The sequence below is a fragment of the Glycine soja genome, chromosome 5 (assembly GCF_004193775.1).
Source record: "Glycine soja cultivar W05 chromosome 5, ASM419377v2, whole genome shotgun sequence".
NCBI classification, from domain to species: Eukaryota; Viridiplantae; Streptophyta; class Magnoliopsida; order Fabales; family Fabaceae; genus Glycine; species Glycine soja.
Genome location: NC_041006.1, coordinates 9,496,167 through 9,513,150, shown reverse-complemented (window position 1 = coordinate 9,513,150; position 16,984 = coordinate 9,496,167). Strand labels below are relative to the sequence as shown.

Genomic DNA, 16,984 nt, shown 5'->3' with positions numbered 1-16,984 from the left:
TTTGTGAGCTGTAGTGTATGTGACTCGAAAGGAATGCTTCAATCTATATGGGTGCATCATATCCTTTAAATTTGCTATAGATAGAAGTTTGTATATGGCTTCTCCTTGGTCTTCAACACATGTATTATTTCAAGGAATCAATATCTAATATATACAAAGAGATTGGACAACTTTTCTCCATTAACTAGTTTTTATAGTTATAGGACTTCAATTTCTGTGTCTTTGTTTTGGTTTTCTTTATCAATTCTAAGAGTTCTTATCTTGCATCTTTTTTATTTGTTTTCTCTCTAATCCTTATACAAGTTTTTTTTTCTAATCAACTAAAGAAAATAATAAACAAAAATAGAACAGTGTAAGAGAGGAAAGTTGAAACGAAACCCGAATGGGATAATAATTAGCTAAAAAGGAAAAGCAAATAAAAAATATATTGCATTAGTCATATTGCATAGAGAGTGCTCACATTCACTAGCCAAGAGAACTGGAAGTTATTCAAAGGCTGAAACCTTTCTGTGTCATATTCTCTCACGCCACAATCATTATTGGAAGCAATAATACAAGTTGCACCACTACCAAAGTTTCCATGTCAAGCAATATTCATGTTCCAAATTGAGACAAATAAACTTGGTATGAAAAATACCTTAAGGTGTCATATATTTCAATTGCATTTTTTATAGCATTATCATCATGTGTGGTCCGTGTACAAAAGCTTACTCCTTTCTTATTCAAACGCTGCATTCAATATAGACATTATAAGTTGCATCCAACTACATATCCAATAAAATAAATATATATATATATATATATATTGCCAAACTAGATAGAAGCAAGCCACAACAGGAGAAAGAGAGGACAAAACATCTAGATCATAGAATCATGAATCTCTATTAAGGCAAGCTCTGTGAATTAAGGAAGGTTTGACCCCCCAAAAGAAAGTGTGATTAATTACGAGTTAAGCTTAGGCTATTTAGTGGAGCTTGATTGAGAAGTCATTGTGATAGAAATAGAAAGAGTAGAAATAAGGGAGACCAAGCTCCTCACAAGCAGAGGTACACATTGATTAAAGTGAAAACAATGTGATATTTTGAACCAAACTGGTCAAATAGGCCTTTTGTTTCGCAACATTCAATCTTACCTCTAGATATTACTCTCCAAAGTCAAAAGGCTCAACAATATTTAACATGGAATTTTCCAGAAATAAAAATCTAAACAAAAATGTGTTCCACTTTAGTACATATAAGGATCATAAGGATAATATAAATGAGAAGGTTTTCATAGGAGTAAGTTTAGACTCAGTTTTAGTAACTTAATTCAAGGGACCACATATCAACCAAACCCTCTAGATCACTGATTCCATACAGATAACATACAATTCTTTTAATGAATGTGTTGCCCTCTATAACCACCTAGCCTACATTTTCCATGGGAGGATTTGTTCACAACAACCTACATCCTAGGGAACAAGCATGGAAAAAAGTGGCATACTAGATATTATTTCCTCATTTTAAATAATTATATTGGCAAGTAAGTGAAGTAACTACAATAGCAGTCCCCCTGCCCCAAAGAGAGAGATGTATCTATAGCCTAAAGAAATTACTCATCATGAAGTATCATAAGCCTAAAGAACATGTATATGATAAGGAACAAATCATGTAGACTAATCTTACAAGTAAGCTCTCCTTGGAAGCCACCAACAACAAGAAGATTATCCTTGACGACTAATGTGCTAATTTGGGTCTAAGAAAATCCTTCCAACAAATTTCCTGCATATCTCTACAAGACCAAAGAATGCATAGTTAAGTAAAGCAAAGAAATTACATATGTATACTTAAGTAAAGCATTATTGAAGTCATTTAAATTGTGTTCTTGTATAAAACTAATCATAATTAACACACTTAACTAAAAAAAAAATTCTCAAATAAACCATGTTATGTTCTCGAATTCATTAACTACACATGTACATGTATTTTGAACAAGTGTAAGTTTCTTATGATTTATAAATGTTGAACAAGTGGCCTCAATAACTTAAGAGGAGGTGAATTAAGTTTCACAATTTTCCAACTAACAAACTTTAACCCCCCCCCCCCTCCACCTTCTAAATGATAGGCTTAGAATGCAGAAGAAGAAGAAGAAGAAGAAGAAATCAATTTAATAATGTTCTTTAAACATGCAAAACAAAATTGATTGCAATAAAATAAATGAGATAAGGGAAAAGAGAAATGCAAACTCAATTTATACTGGTTCGGCCACTTTCCATGCCTACGTTCAGTCCTCAAGCAACCCACTTGAGATTTTTCACTATCTTTGTAAAAATCCTTTTTTACAACTTCTGAACACCCAAGGAATCCCTTCCCCTTGTGTTCAGGAAACTCACAATTCAAGAGATAACCAGTCTCTTGATTATAATTGACTTTCTAAGAAGAACAAAAAGATTTTTCTCCTTTAGAATGGATAATACAATTTGAAGTTCTTGGATAAACTCTCAATAGATTTGCAAGTGTTTGCCCAAGAGTTGTTGAGAGAGAATTTGACAATAAAGTTCTCTTAGAATATCTCTCTCTTACTTCTTGAAGTCAGAGACACATATATATAGACTCTTCATGCTTTTTCAAAATGGTTTGAAGAGATGTGTCTTTTCAAAAAGCTTTTTTCTAAAAATTTTCACTGGTAATCGATTACACAATTATATTTCGAAGGGTCATGACTTTTCAAATTGAATTTCAAAATTTTCGTTGTTGATAATTGATTACAAACATCTGATAATCGATTACATGTTCAGAATTCAAATTCAAAACCCTTTTTAACAACTATTTTTCAAAATTATCTTCTGGTAATCGATTACACTGCCTAGTAATCGATTACCAGAGCCTTGGATGTCTTGGAAACACTTTGTTTTGAGGCAAGGCTTGATCTTGAGTTAATCTTGAAGCAAGGCTTCGTTTGTTGAAGCAACCTTGTATTAACCTTGAAGCAATGTTTAACCTTTGAAGCAACCTTGTTTGATTCTTCTTTGGTATCATCAAAATCATGTATTCATACATTCACATTCTCCCCCTTTTTGATGATGGCAATCATTAGCAAGTGAATTCTTTTCGACATCATCAAAACCTGCATGATTCACATTCTGCCCCTTTTTTATGATGACACTCATTATCAAGCAAATTTTGTTTGACATCATCAAAACCTGCATGATTTACATCCTCCCCCTTTTTGATGATGACAACCATCTGTAGATTACGAGAAACAAAAAAATATTTTTGTATATAGTTTAAGAGGTGGGGGGGAGGGTGAATTAAGTTTCACATTGTTGGGCAAGTGGCCTCAATAACTTAGGAGAGGGGTGAATTAAGTTTCACAAATTTCCCACTAACAAACTTTAACCCCCCTTCTAAACGATAGGCTTAGAATGCAGAAAAAGAAGAAACAATCAATTTAATGATGTTCGTTAAACATGCAAGACAAAATTGATTGCAATAAAATAAATGAGATAAGGAAAATGAGAAATGCAAACTCAATTTATACTGGTTTGGCCATTTCCCGTGCCTATGTCCAATCCTCAAGCAACTCGCTTGAGATTTGCCACTATCTTTGTAAAAATCCTTTTTACAACTTCTGAACACTCAAGGAATCTTTTTCCCTTGTGTTCAGGAAACTCACAATTCAAGAGACAATCAGTCTCTTGATTATAATTGACTTTCTTAAAAGAACATAAAGATTTCTCTCCTTTAGAGTGGATAATACAATTTGAAGTTCTTGGATGAACTCTCAATAGATTTGCAAGTATTTGCCCAAGAGTTGTTGAAAGAGAATTTGACGATGAAGTTCTCTTAGAATATCTCTTAGCATCATCAAAACCTGCATTATTCACAATAAAAAATGCAGGTTCCACATAAGTCTGCAGAATAAGCTTGAAAAAAAAATGCAAGTAACACTCATTCCTCTTTCTTTATAGATGAACAAAGTTGTGTAGGATACTACATTAACTCAGTAGGGGTTGGGGCCACATGTCTATCAAAATTGATTATCTCAAACAAATTACCACTTAAGGATGACCAGTGATTAACTAAGTAGTTGGAGATAAGGTAGACATCATGTTTTGAAGTTGCCCATACTAAGTTTCTTAGGTGCATCCCACAAACAAATATGACATTAGACTAGATTTTTTTTTTCTTCAGCTAAAGCCATTATATTAGGCTTAACCATTCAAAAAGCAGGAACATATTAGGTGCATGCAGCACGTGAAAAAGCCAACAAACTTGAAAATGAAGGATGGTAGGCTTAACCATTCTTGTATTATAGAAGTCATAGTAATTGTCACCCTTCTTCATTTGCTTGAACTCTTGGGACCCCAATAAGGGGAAAAAAGTAAACTCTTGTACATCAAAACATTTGTGAAACAAATTGTTATTCTTTTTTCATGCTCCACAACAACCCCAAACAAAGGACGAAGAGGAAACAAAAAAAGAAAGAAAACCTTGCCCACAACATCCCCAGATGTAAGAGTGTTCTCAAAATTCCTATATTTCTCCAGCCTTGTCAATATGTACCTCTCCCTTGATATTTTAAACATCTCCCATGGAATTCCCTTAATATCCTTTCCGATTCTTGCTTGAGCAGCTGATGTATTAGCCACCTCGAAAGAAGTCAATTGATATTTTATTGATCAATATATCTCATATATTATTAATCAACAGGCAACCACTGTGATTGAAACCTGGTATCTTATCAGAAATATAAGGGATTTCTCCCTTTGATACAATGCCTAACTTGCAAAACCTTGAGGGTTTGCACCTCACAATGCCCAAAGGCCTCAATTCTCTCACAAATGGCAAGATGATCTCTCTCACAATAGGCAACATGCTTAATTTGTCTAACTAACCTAGCCCAATGAACTAACTAACTCTCTAATTATTTAACTAATTATGGGGGTTACCTATCAAAATGCCTCTAACTAGATCAATCAAATAGTTACTTGAACCTCAATTTACATAATAATATAATGATTTTACAATTTTTTGGGACTTGAGCAGGAACAATAAGAGGAACATATACCAACATAGGCATAGAGAAAAACAAGAAAGGTTTTCCATGATCATTCCAAGTGAAAATACAATCATGACTAGCTACATTAACTATGCATGTTGACCTCTACTTAATACAATAGACACAATCATAGTGAGTGGATTCAATATACCTTCGCATTTTTAATTTTTTATCTAGACAAAGTAAAGTGACATGTTATCTTTTTGGAACTTAAAATGTACAAACTAAGATGTATTAACTACATCTCTTATTTATATACCTTCTACAAACTGCATAGATATGATAATCTACGTCTGGAAATAAAACATAACCAAGTTAGTCAATAAAGGGATTAGAAGTTTTACATCACATAGGTTTTAAGATTTATAGCTAAAGGAAACATCTTTGGCAAACTCAATGTCCCCAACAAGAACAATATACATAGCATTACTAATATGAAAGCATTGACAAAAAAAATTGTTGTCATAGCATTCCCTATCGATAGTCATCTACATAATCAATGTCATCATATGGGCAACATCCAACAACAACAATGACATTGACTTTTGACTTGCTCGGTAAAGTAATTTGCTACATAATTAGAAGTCGAAAGAAATAGCATGACTAAGAAAGCAAATTCTTAAATGAAAAGTTGCAACACATTGCATGACATAAACTAGTCACTAATGCAGCTCATTTAGATTTGAGTCATACCTTGTTTTGGTAAACAAGCTATAAGACCCATAACCCTTCTACAATTTCAAAAAACCAGACCCATAAAAATTGTAACACACACACACACACACACATGCTGAAACGATTGTCAATAAATTAACAAACTTGTTTATAATGTTTACAATAAACATTAATACAATATTTAAATTCCTCATATATCATCTAAACCTTTCTAAATCACATGTTTCTCACTTCTAAAAAATATGCTTCTCATTTCTCATGAATTATTTATATAGTCTCTGTGTCTAACAATGTTCCATCACTAAACCACTACAAAATATAAAATATACAAATTAATCACGCACATGTAAAATGATTAAAAAATGTTAGTAAACTAATAATTGAAACCTATTAAAGTAAATATATGATGCTCCATTCATTCTTCAAACCCCCCATGACTATGTTCCACATCCAATGCATGAGATAATAGTCACACTCATAGCCTCTGCTTTGAACATGACCCTAAATTAAATATGAAATATATTTAAATATCATAATTACAAAGTTACAAAATATCACTAATCGAATTAAAGCATTGATTAAAGGCTTAAATATATTTTTGGTCCCTGATATATACCCGTTTTTGACATTTGGTCCCTAATAAGCTTTGGCTTCGTGATGTGTCTCTAATATTTGAAAACTTTTTCTGAGATCCCTTTCATTAGTCAGAATTTGTTATTTGCTTACGTGACCGTTAACCGGACATGTGGGCATTTCACGTGTGGTGCTACACGTAATATTTGTCTGACTGGGATTACACCTAGAATTTTTTAATTTTTAAAAAATATTAACGACATCATTTTGCACAATAACTGCAACCACAAACATCTCCAGAAACTCCACCACCTTGCTCTTTAAAAACTCCTCCACTGCCTCTTCCATTGCCGCCACTATCTCCGCTTGCAGCGATGCTGACTCCTTTTGCTTTGACACTAAGAACTACAGCAGTGCTGCTGCGTCCATTTTCCTCCACAAGGATTTGAGCATGGCGAAGAGGTTGGGGTCCGACGGAGGCATGGCATGGAGGAGCTTTGTAAGCACAACCTCCCTCTGCTCCTCGATGGGGGCGACAGCAGAGGACTCACGCTTCGGGATGGAGGTCTCGCAGTCTCCCTTTATTTTGATCTTGATCATTTGATGGGATTGGGGTTTGGTGATTTGGTCACCACCGTCCATGTGTATGCGAGAGAAAGAAAAAGAAAGAGTGAGAGTGAGAGAGACAGAGAAAATATCACACACCCATCTCCTTTCTTGTTTTAGTGTAGCATAAGTTGAAGCTATCTTGTTTACTACTTGCATTTGGGAAGCCCTTGCCACCATTTTCAAAGCTGAAACCAAGTTTGAATCTCTATAATTTTGACTATTAATTGGTGTTTATTGTTTTATTGTAGTTTGTGTAGTTTTAACTATTAATTGATCTTTATGGCTGAATCCCTGTTTTGAGTACTTTTTAGCAATATTTGACAACTGGTGTCAAAGATTCTGTCAAGTAAACAAACATCAGGCCCAATAAAGCAAATATGTTTCAACATGAATTAGTTTTATCATTTTACTTTAGTTTCAGTGTTTGGTTAGGGTTCATGTGTTGATACATTAATTGTTGAATATAAAGACAAAATTAAATGGACCATCGGGCTCATTTTCCTGTTTTGACGGTTAGATCATAATAAATCAACTAAATACTAGTTTAGGGTTTGAAACTCAAGATACACAACTATCGTCACATGTTTCTATAAATAATTTTGCATCCATTAAGTTCTTTAATCATGGAATGTGACATTGAAATTGTTCTTTAAGTGCTTTAAACTCAAGATACACAACTATCATCACATATTTCTATAAATAAATGCTTAGAATAGTTTGTTGCCATTTGAATATGATTGCAACATAGTCAATAATAAATTATTGTGTTCATTTTTTAAACGTATTTTTTTTGGGTAAGTGGTGCAGAAGTTCTAAACTTAAGTGTTACCCATAGAGCATGAGAAAACTACTCGGTTGATATCAAGTACAACCTCAACAAGTGTAATACCTCCCAATTTTATAGGTTGTACATTATTTTCAATTCTGGAATCATCTATAAAATTCAAGAAATTAAATTGTATAGAAACTGTGGAATGTGGGGGTTCTTATTTGTGTTTCTAAAATGACGAAAGTGTAGAAAGATCAAAACTCAATCTCTTTCTGCACTTCAGTCCTCTTCTACCTAATCCCTAATCTCTTTCTTCCCAAACCCAAAAAGACCAGAAAGTAATAATTTGGACTAACCTTGTTTTCTTTTTTAACGGAGATTGTTAGCATGAGTTCCAAAAACCACATGGGTGAAGGTTAGGGCGAGGGGGGAATGATGGAAAACAAACCACAACCAAGCCATGCACGAGCTTCAATGAAAGGAAGCTTCAATGGCGGTGATGGACAGCTTCGACAGAGACGCGAGTGAGAGAGGGCGTAAAGATACTCTCAGATGGTGTGAGCTAGCTAGTGAGACAGAGTGGACTCTGAGAAAGGATACGAGAGAAAGTCAAAACACTTTACTTTCAAAGATGGTTTTTCAAAACCGTCTTTGTATTAGTGATTTCTATGATTTCAACAATGATTCTCTCAAGAATTGTCTTTGATTTTTGTCTTCAACATCGTTTTTTAAAAAAACATCATTGTAATTTTACTAATATTTATAAAAATATCACTATTTTTAACAACAACGATTTTGGTAAACCGTCGTCAAATCACCATCGTTGAAGCTGGATTTTTTAGTAGTGCTAATAGGTCATTTATATTGATAAATATATATTTGTCTTATCAAAATTTTAATTTACAAAAAGCCAAAAAAATTACTCAGTTCAAATAAGATTATCTCATGTATAAAATACCTACAGTTTATGAAAAAAGGCAACTATTCCACCAGCCAATATTCCAAATCTCTGCATAGCAAACACTGAGACGATCACAATAGAAGTGAAGTGGTACCGATTTTGTGTCTTAGATTGAGTGCATTAAGCACTCCTAGTTGTCTTCCAAATATGACTCATTAACTCTGCTACCCGATGTGCCCAGGCAGTGCTTAGAAGTTTCCAGCACAAGAAAACAAAAGATGAGTCTCTATACGCGCGTAACTCCATATCCTTTCCTTTAATAGTATAGACTTCTTTCCTAATTCACACATAGATCAAACTAAAACACCAAAGTACAAATAAGAATGTTAGTTTTCATTAGTTTTTATATTCCAAAATCTTAGTTTTTAGCTAGTCTCCATAGTTTGAAAAAATATTTTTCTGGTCCTTACTACTAACAATATGCCCAAACATGTGACTACGAGATACATTTATTTTGGAAAAGAATAAAAATTTATAGACATTCCTATGTTAGTTGACACCTTGAAAGAGAAATGCAAAAATGATAGGTGGTATGATTTGATAAGAGAGAAATAGAGAAAAAACAAAATTGTCAAGTAGGTACATATTATATGAGTGCTCATATATAATTACTCTTTAGAAATAGTGGAGGGATCAAAATCTAAACCAAATAAAATTGTAAAGACCAAAACTAAAACGAATATACCTATAACGACAAAAGTGTATACTTGTAAAACTATAAGATCTAGAATCTAAACTTTTATAGGATCGGGATCAAAACCAAACCTAAGTATAGGAAAATCTTTTAATAATTGCTCTTCATTTTCTCCATAAAAAATGTGTATGTTTTTTTTTTCTATTACCGTTGATTGCTTTATTTTTCCTAGTTTTCCATTTCATCATAGGTCAAATTAAAGATTAAACAAACTCCTTAAATCAATTCTGAATACTGTTTAGGTTACTACGGAGTTCATATGAACATCACCTATTAAAAAGGCGTGAGAAGAAAAATAAGAAAGATGTTGAATAGTATTTTTAACCTTATAAAATACTGTATTTTGACAGAAACCTTATCGAAAACAATTTTAAAACACATCACGCTGGAAAATGTGGCAAGAGAAATTAAGCGTATTTGAAATGTCAAACAATGCTTTTTTTTTCTTCCTCAAATTTGTTGAGAATTAAATTCCTTTCATAAAAGAGCATAGAATCAAATTTACAACTTAACACGATGTACTATACATCCACTAGAAATCTTTTACCCCTGCAACTCTTTGAATTTGACCTTTCCATAATCCATGGCTACAATTTCCACCAAATATGCATCTAGATCTAGGAGCATTCATCCTATCAGAGTGCTTAGTCAAGTTCATGATTTGCTTCATTGGCCTAATTCAGTCTTCTTCGGAAGAGGCCTTTGAACTCTAACTATGTCCTATCAAAACTCTAGAAGAAATAAAAAAATAAAATGGGGTGAACATTTTTACAACTATACCTTTATATTTGAATTTTGCTTGTACTTATATATAGATCCTTGATTTCTTTATCCGCATTGTTGGAGAAGGAATATGGAGGAGTTGAAGCTCTAGTTTTGAGCCTCCTACACTACACAATTGGTTGGACCAGTGATGTTATGTAGAATTAATCTGATTTGTGGTCTGCATCTGCTGTGGCTTGGACTTGAGCTGCATACTGTAAGTTCCATAGGACATCCTCAAAAGAGGGACGGAATGAAGATTCTGGAGATATGCATTTGGTTGTTATTGAGATTGCAATTGATAATGACTCTTGAGAGCAAGTGGTCAACACAATAGGATCCACAATCTTTCTTCGACCATCTTGACTGCCAAAGGATGCCTGTGGTTCACCAATCATCACATAAGGTCTTAAATTCAAAAATTAACCATTTATAATAAGTAAAAGGTTTAAATATAGTATCAACAAATATGTACTTTTATTGTTTTTTTTTATAAAAAAAACATGTTGATTTTGATCCTTAAAATTTTCTTTAAATAATACCAATCATTATTTAGTGATAATGTCACATACACTTACATACACATCACACGTAACATGTCTCGATAGATATCACATCACCTTAAAGATTATTTTTACACTTTAAAAAATCACCATAAAGATTATTTTCACACTTTTAATATATATGAGAACCAAAATTAATAAAAAAAAAAATTGAAAGACTAAAATGCATCCTAGAGCTTTTTATATTCCATATTTGACCCAAAAGGATTTCTATCTCATAACTTAAAACAATGATGAACTCGCTTGTTTAAATATGCTGAAAATAAAGTGATTTTGACAGTTATTTTAAGAAGCTACTATTTAACTTCTAAGAAAAGTACTCAAACAACTTTGTTTTGATATTTTAGTTTGTTTTAAAATACATAATTATCGTAATCTTTTGAAAACAAATTTCTAAGTAAATAATAATAAAAAAAAGATTTTCTGTGGGGAAAAAACTCTGAAACCAACGACCATATATGCCACATGTAGGGATTGAGGGAATCAGTATATAATAACAATACATATATATAATTTCTAAATTTTTGGAATTAGCACAATCAAAATGAATAAGAATGAAAAAAAATGACACTGAAAAATCATCACGACGTTAAATATTTTTAGTAAAGCAGTAGTTTTATTCATCCAAAAGCAAAATCTTAAAAAAAAATCTACTAACCTTTTCATTTAGAAAAAATGTTTCACCTTTGTCGCATGCTATGGGTCCAACAAGTGATTCAAACAATATGAATCCAAAATTATAAACATCATCCTCCGCTTTGGTCCTTGGGCTATATAGAAAAATGAACAATTTGTTTGTTATTGCTATACACAAAATAATTTAAGCATAAAAGAAGTACCCTTGATAATGGATCGTGAAAAAATAATAAAAAAAAAGGGGATGACTAAACAAAAATTGGGACATGTAGTGGCAAATACAAAATCCTAATATGTAAACAAATTCTTAAATCAGTGAAAATTAAGCATGGTTGTGTTGGTTACGCTAAAATAACCGTAATCACGACTCATGCGTGGGTAGTGATGGTAATGAGTATAGGAATAGAATACTGGTAATAAAGAGTGCAATAGAGAAGTGGGGTTTAGGTTGGAAGCAAGGTTTTAAATTACAATTACAATTAAGGTTGCTAAGACTTTCAAAACCTTAATATTGCAAAAACTTGTAAACAAATGCGGTTCGTGTAGTCGTAATTGTGGTCACAATGTGATTGCGGAGACCTCCAAAACTTTAATATTGTGGCCACCATTGCAATTTGAGGACCGCAACTTAAAAACTTGGCAATAGGTAGAGTGAAAACTGGAAATTTGTAATTGAAATTTCATAAAACATAATTATAACAAGATAGTTCATACTCCAATTGCAAGTTGTTCTACTAAAGTAAAATGAGCTTTGGTAGCATACCGTGGTTTTGGTTTCTCACTCTTTGCCTGTACAACACAAATATGGCAACAGAGTCACTTGAGGATCAATTATATTAGATCATAGTAAAACTGCAACATTGGATTGCCATTTACATACCTCAGATTTTTCAATTTCTTCTGTGATGATGGACATGCCATAGTCACTCAGTTTTGGAATGCGGTGTTCATCAAGTAAGACATTCTTTGTCTTTAGCTGGTTACTAAAACAGCCAGGTATAACACCAGTATGTAAGAAATGCACTGCCTTTGCAACGCCAATTAAAATTGCCAATCTATCAGACCACTTAAGTGCCTTATCTACAGAAAATTCTGCATGTTTGAATGAAGGAAGATTAGTGGATTATAGCCTTCAAGAAGAAAGATATGATGTCCAAAAGTAATTGTTGCAAGTTATAACAATACTGATTATCCCAATAAAAATGTAAAGGTTATGAAGGATGGACATGATACAATCATCATAAAAAAATGTTATGCACCACTTTACATCCCTAAGGAGGTGACACAGCTATATCAAGTAAAGTCTAACAACAAAAAGAAGTCTTAATTCATCGTACTCTGGTATAATCTTTGGTGGGTGGTTTAGGTGTATGACATTATACTCTGGTATCTCTTGTGCTATGTGAATGTTGTAGCTCATTTTAATGAGTTTGAGAAACTTTGTAATAATCATTTTATTAAATTATTTTGTTTAAGAAAAACAAAAAAGCGATGGTGTTATACTCCCTCTAGTCTTAAATATAGAAAAACAAATATTTTTTCTTGATGTAAAATATAAGAATTTTTAACAAACTTTATGTTATTTAATGCTATTATTTTTAAAATATTCTTCATTTAATTGAGGTGTTAGTTTCAATGATTTTTTCTTATTCTTGATATTAAGTTTCAATGAAGAGGAAGTTGGAAAAAAAATACTTTTTAATTAAAATTAATACAATTAAATATGATTAACTAACTTTTTTAGTTAGCATTTTTTTCTTTATATTTGAGACCAGGAGAGTACTACCTTGGCTTCTAGTTTTATCAAATTTAATGTATGACTATTGTTCAGCAGCAAAATCGAATGCAACTGTTTCTAAATGAAGAGGAAAATTTCTCCATGCTATTTTGATTTGGAGACACCTTTCCTTCTTCAATAGCAACTAAATCCAAAAATTCAACCTAGACTCGTTTATGAAGACACATCCTATGAGGTCTTCTTTATATATTAGTGACAATTAATAACAGAAACTATTCATGAAGCCTACTAGTAATAGATAGGGAGGCAAATAATTTTTGAAATTTATGCACTTAATAATATGCAAACTATTATAGTAGGCCACACAAACCTGACAGATGTGTACGATAATTCCCATTTGGCACATACTCATATACAAGATGAAGCTTGTGGGAATTGGGATCTTCTTGTCCACCACCATCAATACAATGGCCCAAAAGGCTAACCAAATTTGGATGTTGAAGTTTTGAGAGTAAATCCAATTTAGCTCTAAGATTTTGAATTGAGCATTTCTTTGACAGAGCCAAAGATCGTATCGCCGCGTAGGATCCATTCTCTAGTTTACCTTTGAACAGCTGTAATATGACAGAAGACTTAAAAGAGCATAAAAAATAAGTTTGACAAAGTTTTCCTATGTCTATGTATATACATTTTAAATCACTTGACTTTCTAACAAGGAGTAAAGGCCCCAAAACATACTTTCTGTATGTGCATATGAATAGTTAAATCTTGACAAGGATTTCAGAAATTGCAACCTTCCAGAAACTCATGTAATTTTGGTATTTTCAGAAGGTTTACAGCCAATTTCTTAATTCTGCACTCTATGTACTTATTTTCAGTTAACCTAGTATTTAACAATGACAAAAAGAAAAAGAAACCCTTCATTCTGAAGAATTTTTTTTTTTTTACTAGATTCTGAAGAATAATATACTTACAATTAATATTTGGAAACTAAAATCTATTCAATCTTGTTTCCTTAATTTGACTTGGTAGAAAAGTCGCACCCAGCTCAGTGATATATCCTCCCTTAAAACATGAAGAAAAAAAACTATCCTAAGCTTCAAACAACATTTTCAGTGGTTGAATGGTACCTTTCCTATGGAGCCTTGACCTTGACCAATATAAGTTGACAAGTCAAAGTTTTTTGTGGCTTCCTTCAATTCCTCTATTGAAAATTGTCGACAGGTTGAAGTAGTTTGTGTCCCTAGCTTCACTGTTTGAGAAATGAATCCTGACAACAAAAGGAATCAAGACATTACTATGTTAGAAAACTGCATACCCAATTAAAATCTGAAGAATTAAATACACACCACTAAGGCCTAAAATGTACTCACTGGCATTTGCAAGGATCTCTGATGAAACCCCAGTTGTGGAGTTATCATGAACAATTTTTAGCAACACTTCCTGCCCAGTTATCTTTCTGGAATGATATTTTTTCCATAAAAAGACTCCTGAAACCATAACCACAAGAACAAGTCCAACAATGATGGCCATTGCTGCAGCTACTTTCCATGTCTTCAAGTTCTTCCATCCAGAGCTAGATTCTCTACAATAAGACCCTCTATGCTGGTTCTGAGAATCAACAGATAAACAGTTTCCAGCATACCTGACAACTCTACCATCAGAAGTATTTGCCAAGCAAGAGGGAAGTCCACCACTTAACTTGTTACTAGAAATGTCCACAAACCCAAGTTTGCTCCCACAGCTAAGTTTGTCTGGGAGGGCCCCACTTAGTGCATTGCTTGCCAGATTCAAATAACTTATTTTGGGCAGAGAAAACAAGGTAGATGGGGGTGTCTTACTGAGGTGATTTGAAGACAGATCTAGATGTTGAAGCTGATCTAATTCACCAAACTGCTTAGGTACCTCTCCTGAGAATGAGTTATTGCTAAGCAGAACTGTGACCACTGATTTAGGCAACAATGGTAGTTCAGATTCTAATTGGTTTTCTCTTAAATCCAGAACATGTAGGCCAGTGAGAGAACCCAGATCAGGTAATTCCCCAGCCAGCTCATTGTGGGACAAGGAAATCACTTCAAGTGTCTTAATTTTGCACAGTGAGGAGGGGAATGGACCCTTTATACCATTGCTCTTCACACTCAAGATATTTAGATTAGACAAGGAATCAAACCAATCAGGCATAGTGGTGTTCAAATAATTGTCATCAAGGGTCAATGCATGAAGCTTTACCATTGTGGATATTTTTGGTGGGATGGCTCCAAATATGAAATTAGAGCTCAAGTCCAAAACTTGAAGCGAAGAGAAATGGTGAATCTTATCAGGAAGTGGCCCCCAAATCCCCAAGGACACCAAGCTGAGAACCCTTAAGCTGGCCAACCTTGTCAAAGTGGAGAGAAAGGAAACAATGGAGAAATTCATGGATAGAGTCTGATTAGGAACAGCAAATCCATTGAACCGTTGCGGCTTCTCAGACTTTTCTCCCATAATTTTAAGCTCAGTTATCTCATTATTTTCACATTTAATGCTCAGGTTTGCAGAGGGTGAAATGCTGCATAGGTCCCAATTGTAATTTTCCCAAATTTGCAGAGAAGAAGGGTACTCGAGATAAACTCTTAACTGCAACAAGGCTTGAGTCTGAGCTGCTTGTAATTCATGAGAGTTTGGGATGAACAAAAGCCATGAAAGAACCACAAGATAATGGTAACAAAAATGTCTCATTGAACCAGCTAGGAACATCATGCACCAAATTTGATGATTATGTCAAAAGACTCAAAAGAGATCCTTCAAACTTCAAAGATATCAAAAGTAGACCACCCAGGGAAAAAAAATGTTTAACAGATAAGGTTTTAAATTGCAGTTGCAATTGCAGTTTCGCCGCAATCCTTGATATTTAGTAAATTCTGCACAAATGCAGCCTATGCGGCCACAATTGCAGTGTCAAGAGACCCTAAAAACTTTAATGTTATGGCCAAAATTGCAAGACATTACGGACAAAATGAAGTTTATGCGATCACAATTATAGTCATAGAGACCCCTGTAACTTTGACGTTGAGGCCAAAATCACAGTCACGGATCCTTTTTGTAAAACCTTGCCAACAATTTAAAACAGCATCATCTCCTCAGAGGCTCAGACATGTTATACAACACACAATTGAAGAGCACCACGAAGGAAAAAAAGAGAACTTTGACGGTGTTCAAGGAGGTTCATGGAGTAAAATATGTAACTTTGCACCATGGAGCACCTGTTTCGAAAAACAAAGAACGACCCGTTATATGGAATGATGGTTTAATGTAGATGGTGAGAGAGAAAAACAGAGGAAACAGAGAACAGAACCTTGGGAAGTGAAACTAAGCTGAGTCATTGGTTTTGCAGAATTTGAGGCTTCAATGGTGAACGTGTGTTGAATCAAGGGAGGTTAGGTAGTTGAAAATGCCGTCCTTGGACACTGACAAAGGCATTTATTGCGTTGCTCGAAGTGGCGTTGCTGCCATTAATGGGGTCCGTAACAATTGGAGAGGAAATGAAGAACAGAGGAGATAGCAGAGCAGGGTCACAGCTTCAGAATTCTGAAAGATAGATAATGTAGTAATGAATGTATCTGATAATTTATATATATTTTCTCTCTTCGGTCATTTTCAAGTCACGTTATGACGTTAATTAATTATTACTACTGTTCAATAGTTTTGCACGCAATGACTTTTATATTTTCTTATTTAACGACTCTAATACTATTTTTTTTAATACATATTCTAATGTTGTTTAACCAAGTAATTAGACACAAATAATTAATGTGTTGAAGTTAACAATAAATTATTTGGATAGTCTTTGAGTTTAATTTTTAAGAGAAATAATTCTTAGTGAGACTTTTGTGGAATTTTGGATTAGTTAGAATCTTTGTCTTTTGATGAACGGAAGAATGGAAGGATTAAAAAAATATTCTAATGTTGTTTGATAAGGAGGAAG

The 16,984-nt window shown here is 33.5% G+C and overlaps 1 protein-coding gene and 1 pseudogene across 1 annotated transcript; both read right to left on the bottom strand.

The window, feature by feature from the left end:
* Nucleotides 1–436: 436 nt before the first annotated feature.
* Nucleotides 437–6,636, bottom strand: LOC114411115 (annotated as a pseudogene).
* Nucleotides 6,637–9,757: 3,121 nt separating this feature from the next.
* Nucleotides 9,758–16,584, bottom strand: LOC114412292 (probable inactive leucine-rich repeat receptor-like protein kinase At3g03770). Its single transcript, XM_028376122.1, has 8 exons — nt 16,355–16,584; nt 14,394–16,262; nt 14,151–14,290; nt 13,391–13,634; nt 12,163–12,374; nt 12,046–12,071; nt 11,305–11,416; nt 9,758–10,463 (listed from the first exon to the last, which is right to left on the bottom strand). Exons 2-8 carry the CDS (start codon nt 15,757–15,759, stop codon nt 10,248–10,250), a joined length of 2,316 nt encoding a protein of 771 aa, XP_028231923.1. The 5' UTR covers nt 15,760–16,262; nt 16,355–16,584; the 3' UTR covers nt 9,758–10,247.
* Between the last annotated feature and the right edge of the window lie 400 nt (nt 16,585–16,984).

Bases quoted from the DNA above. Each gene is read 5' to 3' on its own strand.
- LOC114412292 (XM_028376122.1), bottom strand. From the start codon at position 15,759: ATGATGTTCCTAGCTGGTTCAATGAGACATTTTTGTTACCATTATCTT. The intron at 13,635-14,150 runs GTACCATTCAAC...GTCATATTACAG, and splicing joins GTCAAGGCTCCATAGGAAAG to CTGTTCAAAGGTAAACTAGA. The intron at 10,464-11,304 runs GTTAGTAGATTT...GGTGAACCACAG, and splicing joins CATTTTTTCTAAATGAAAAG to GCATCCTTTGGCAGTCAAGA.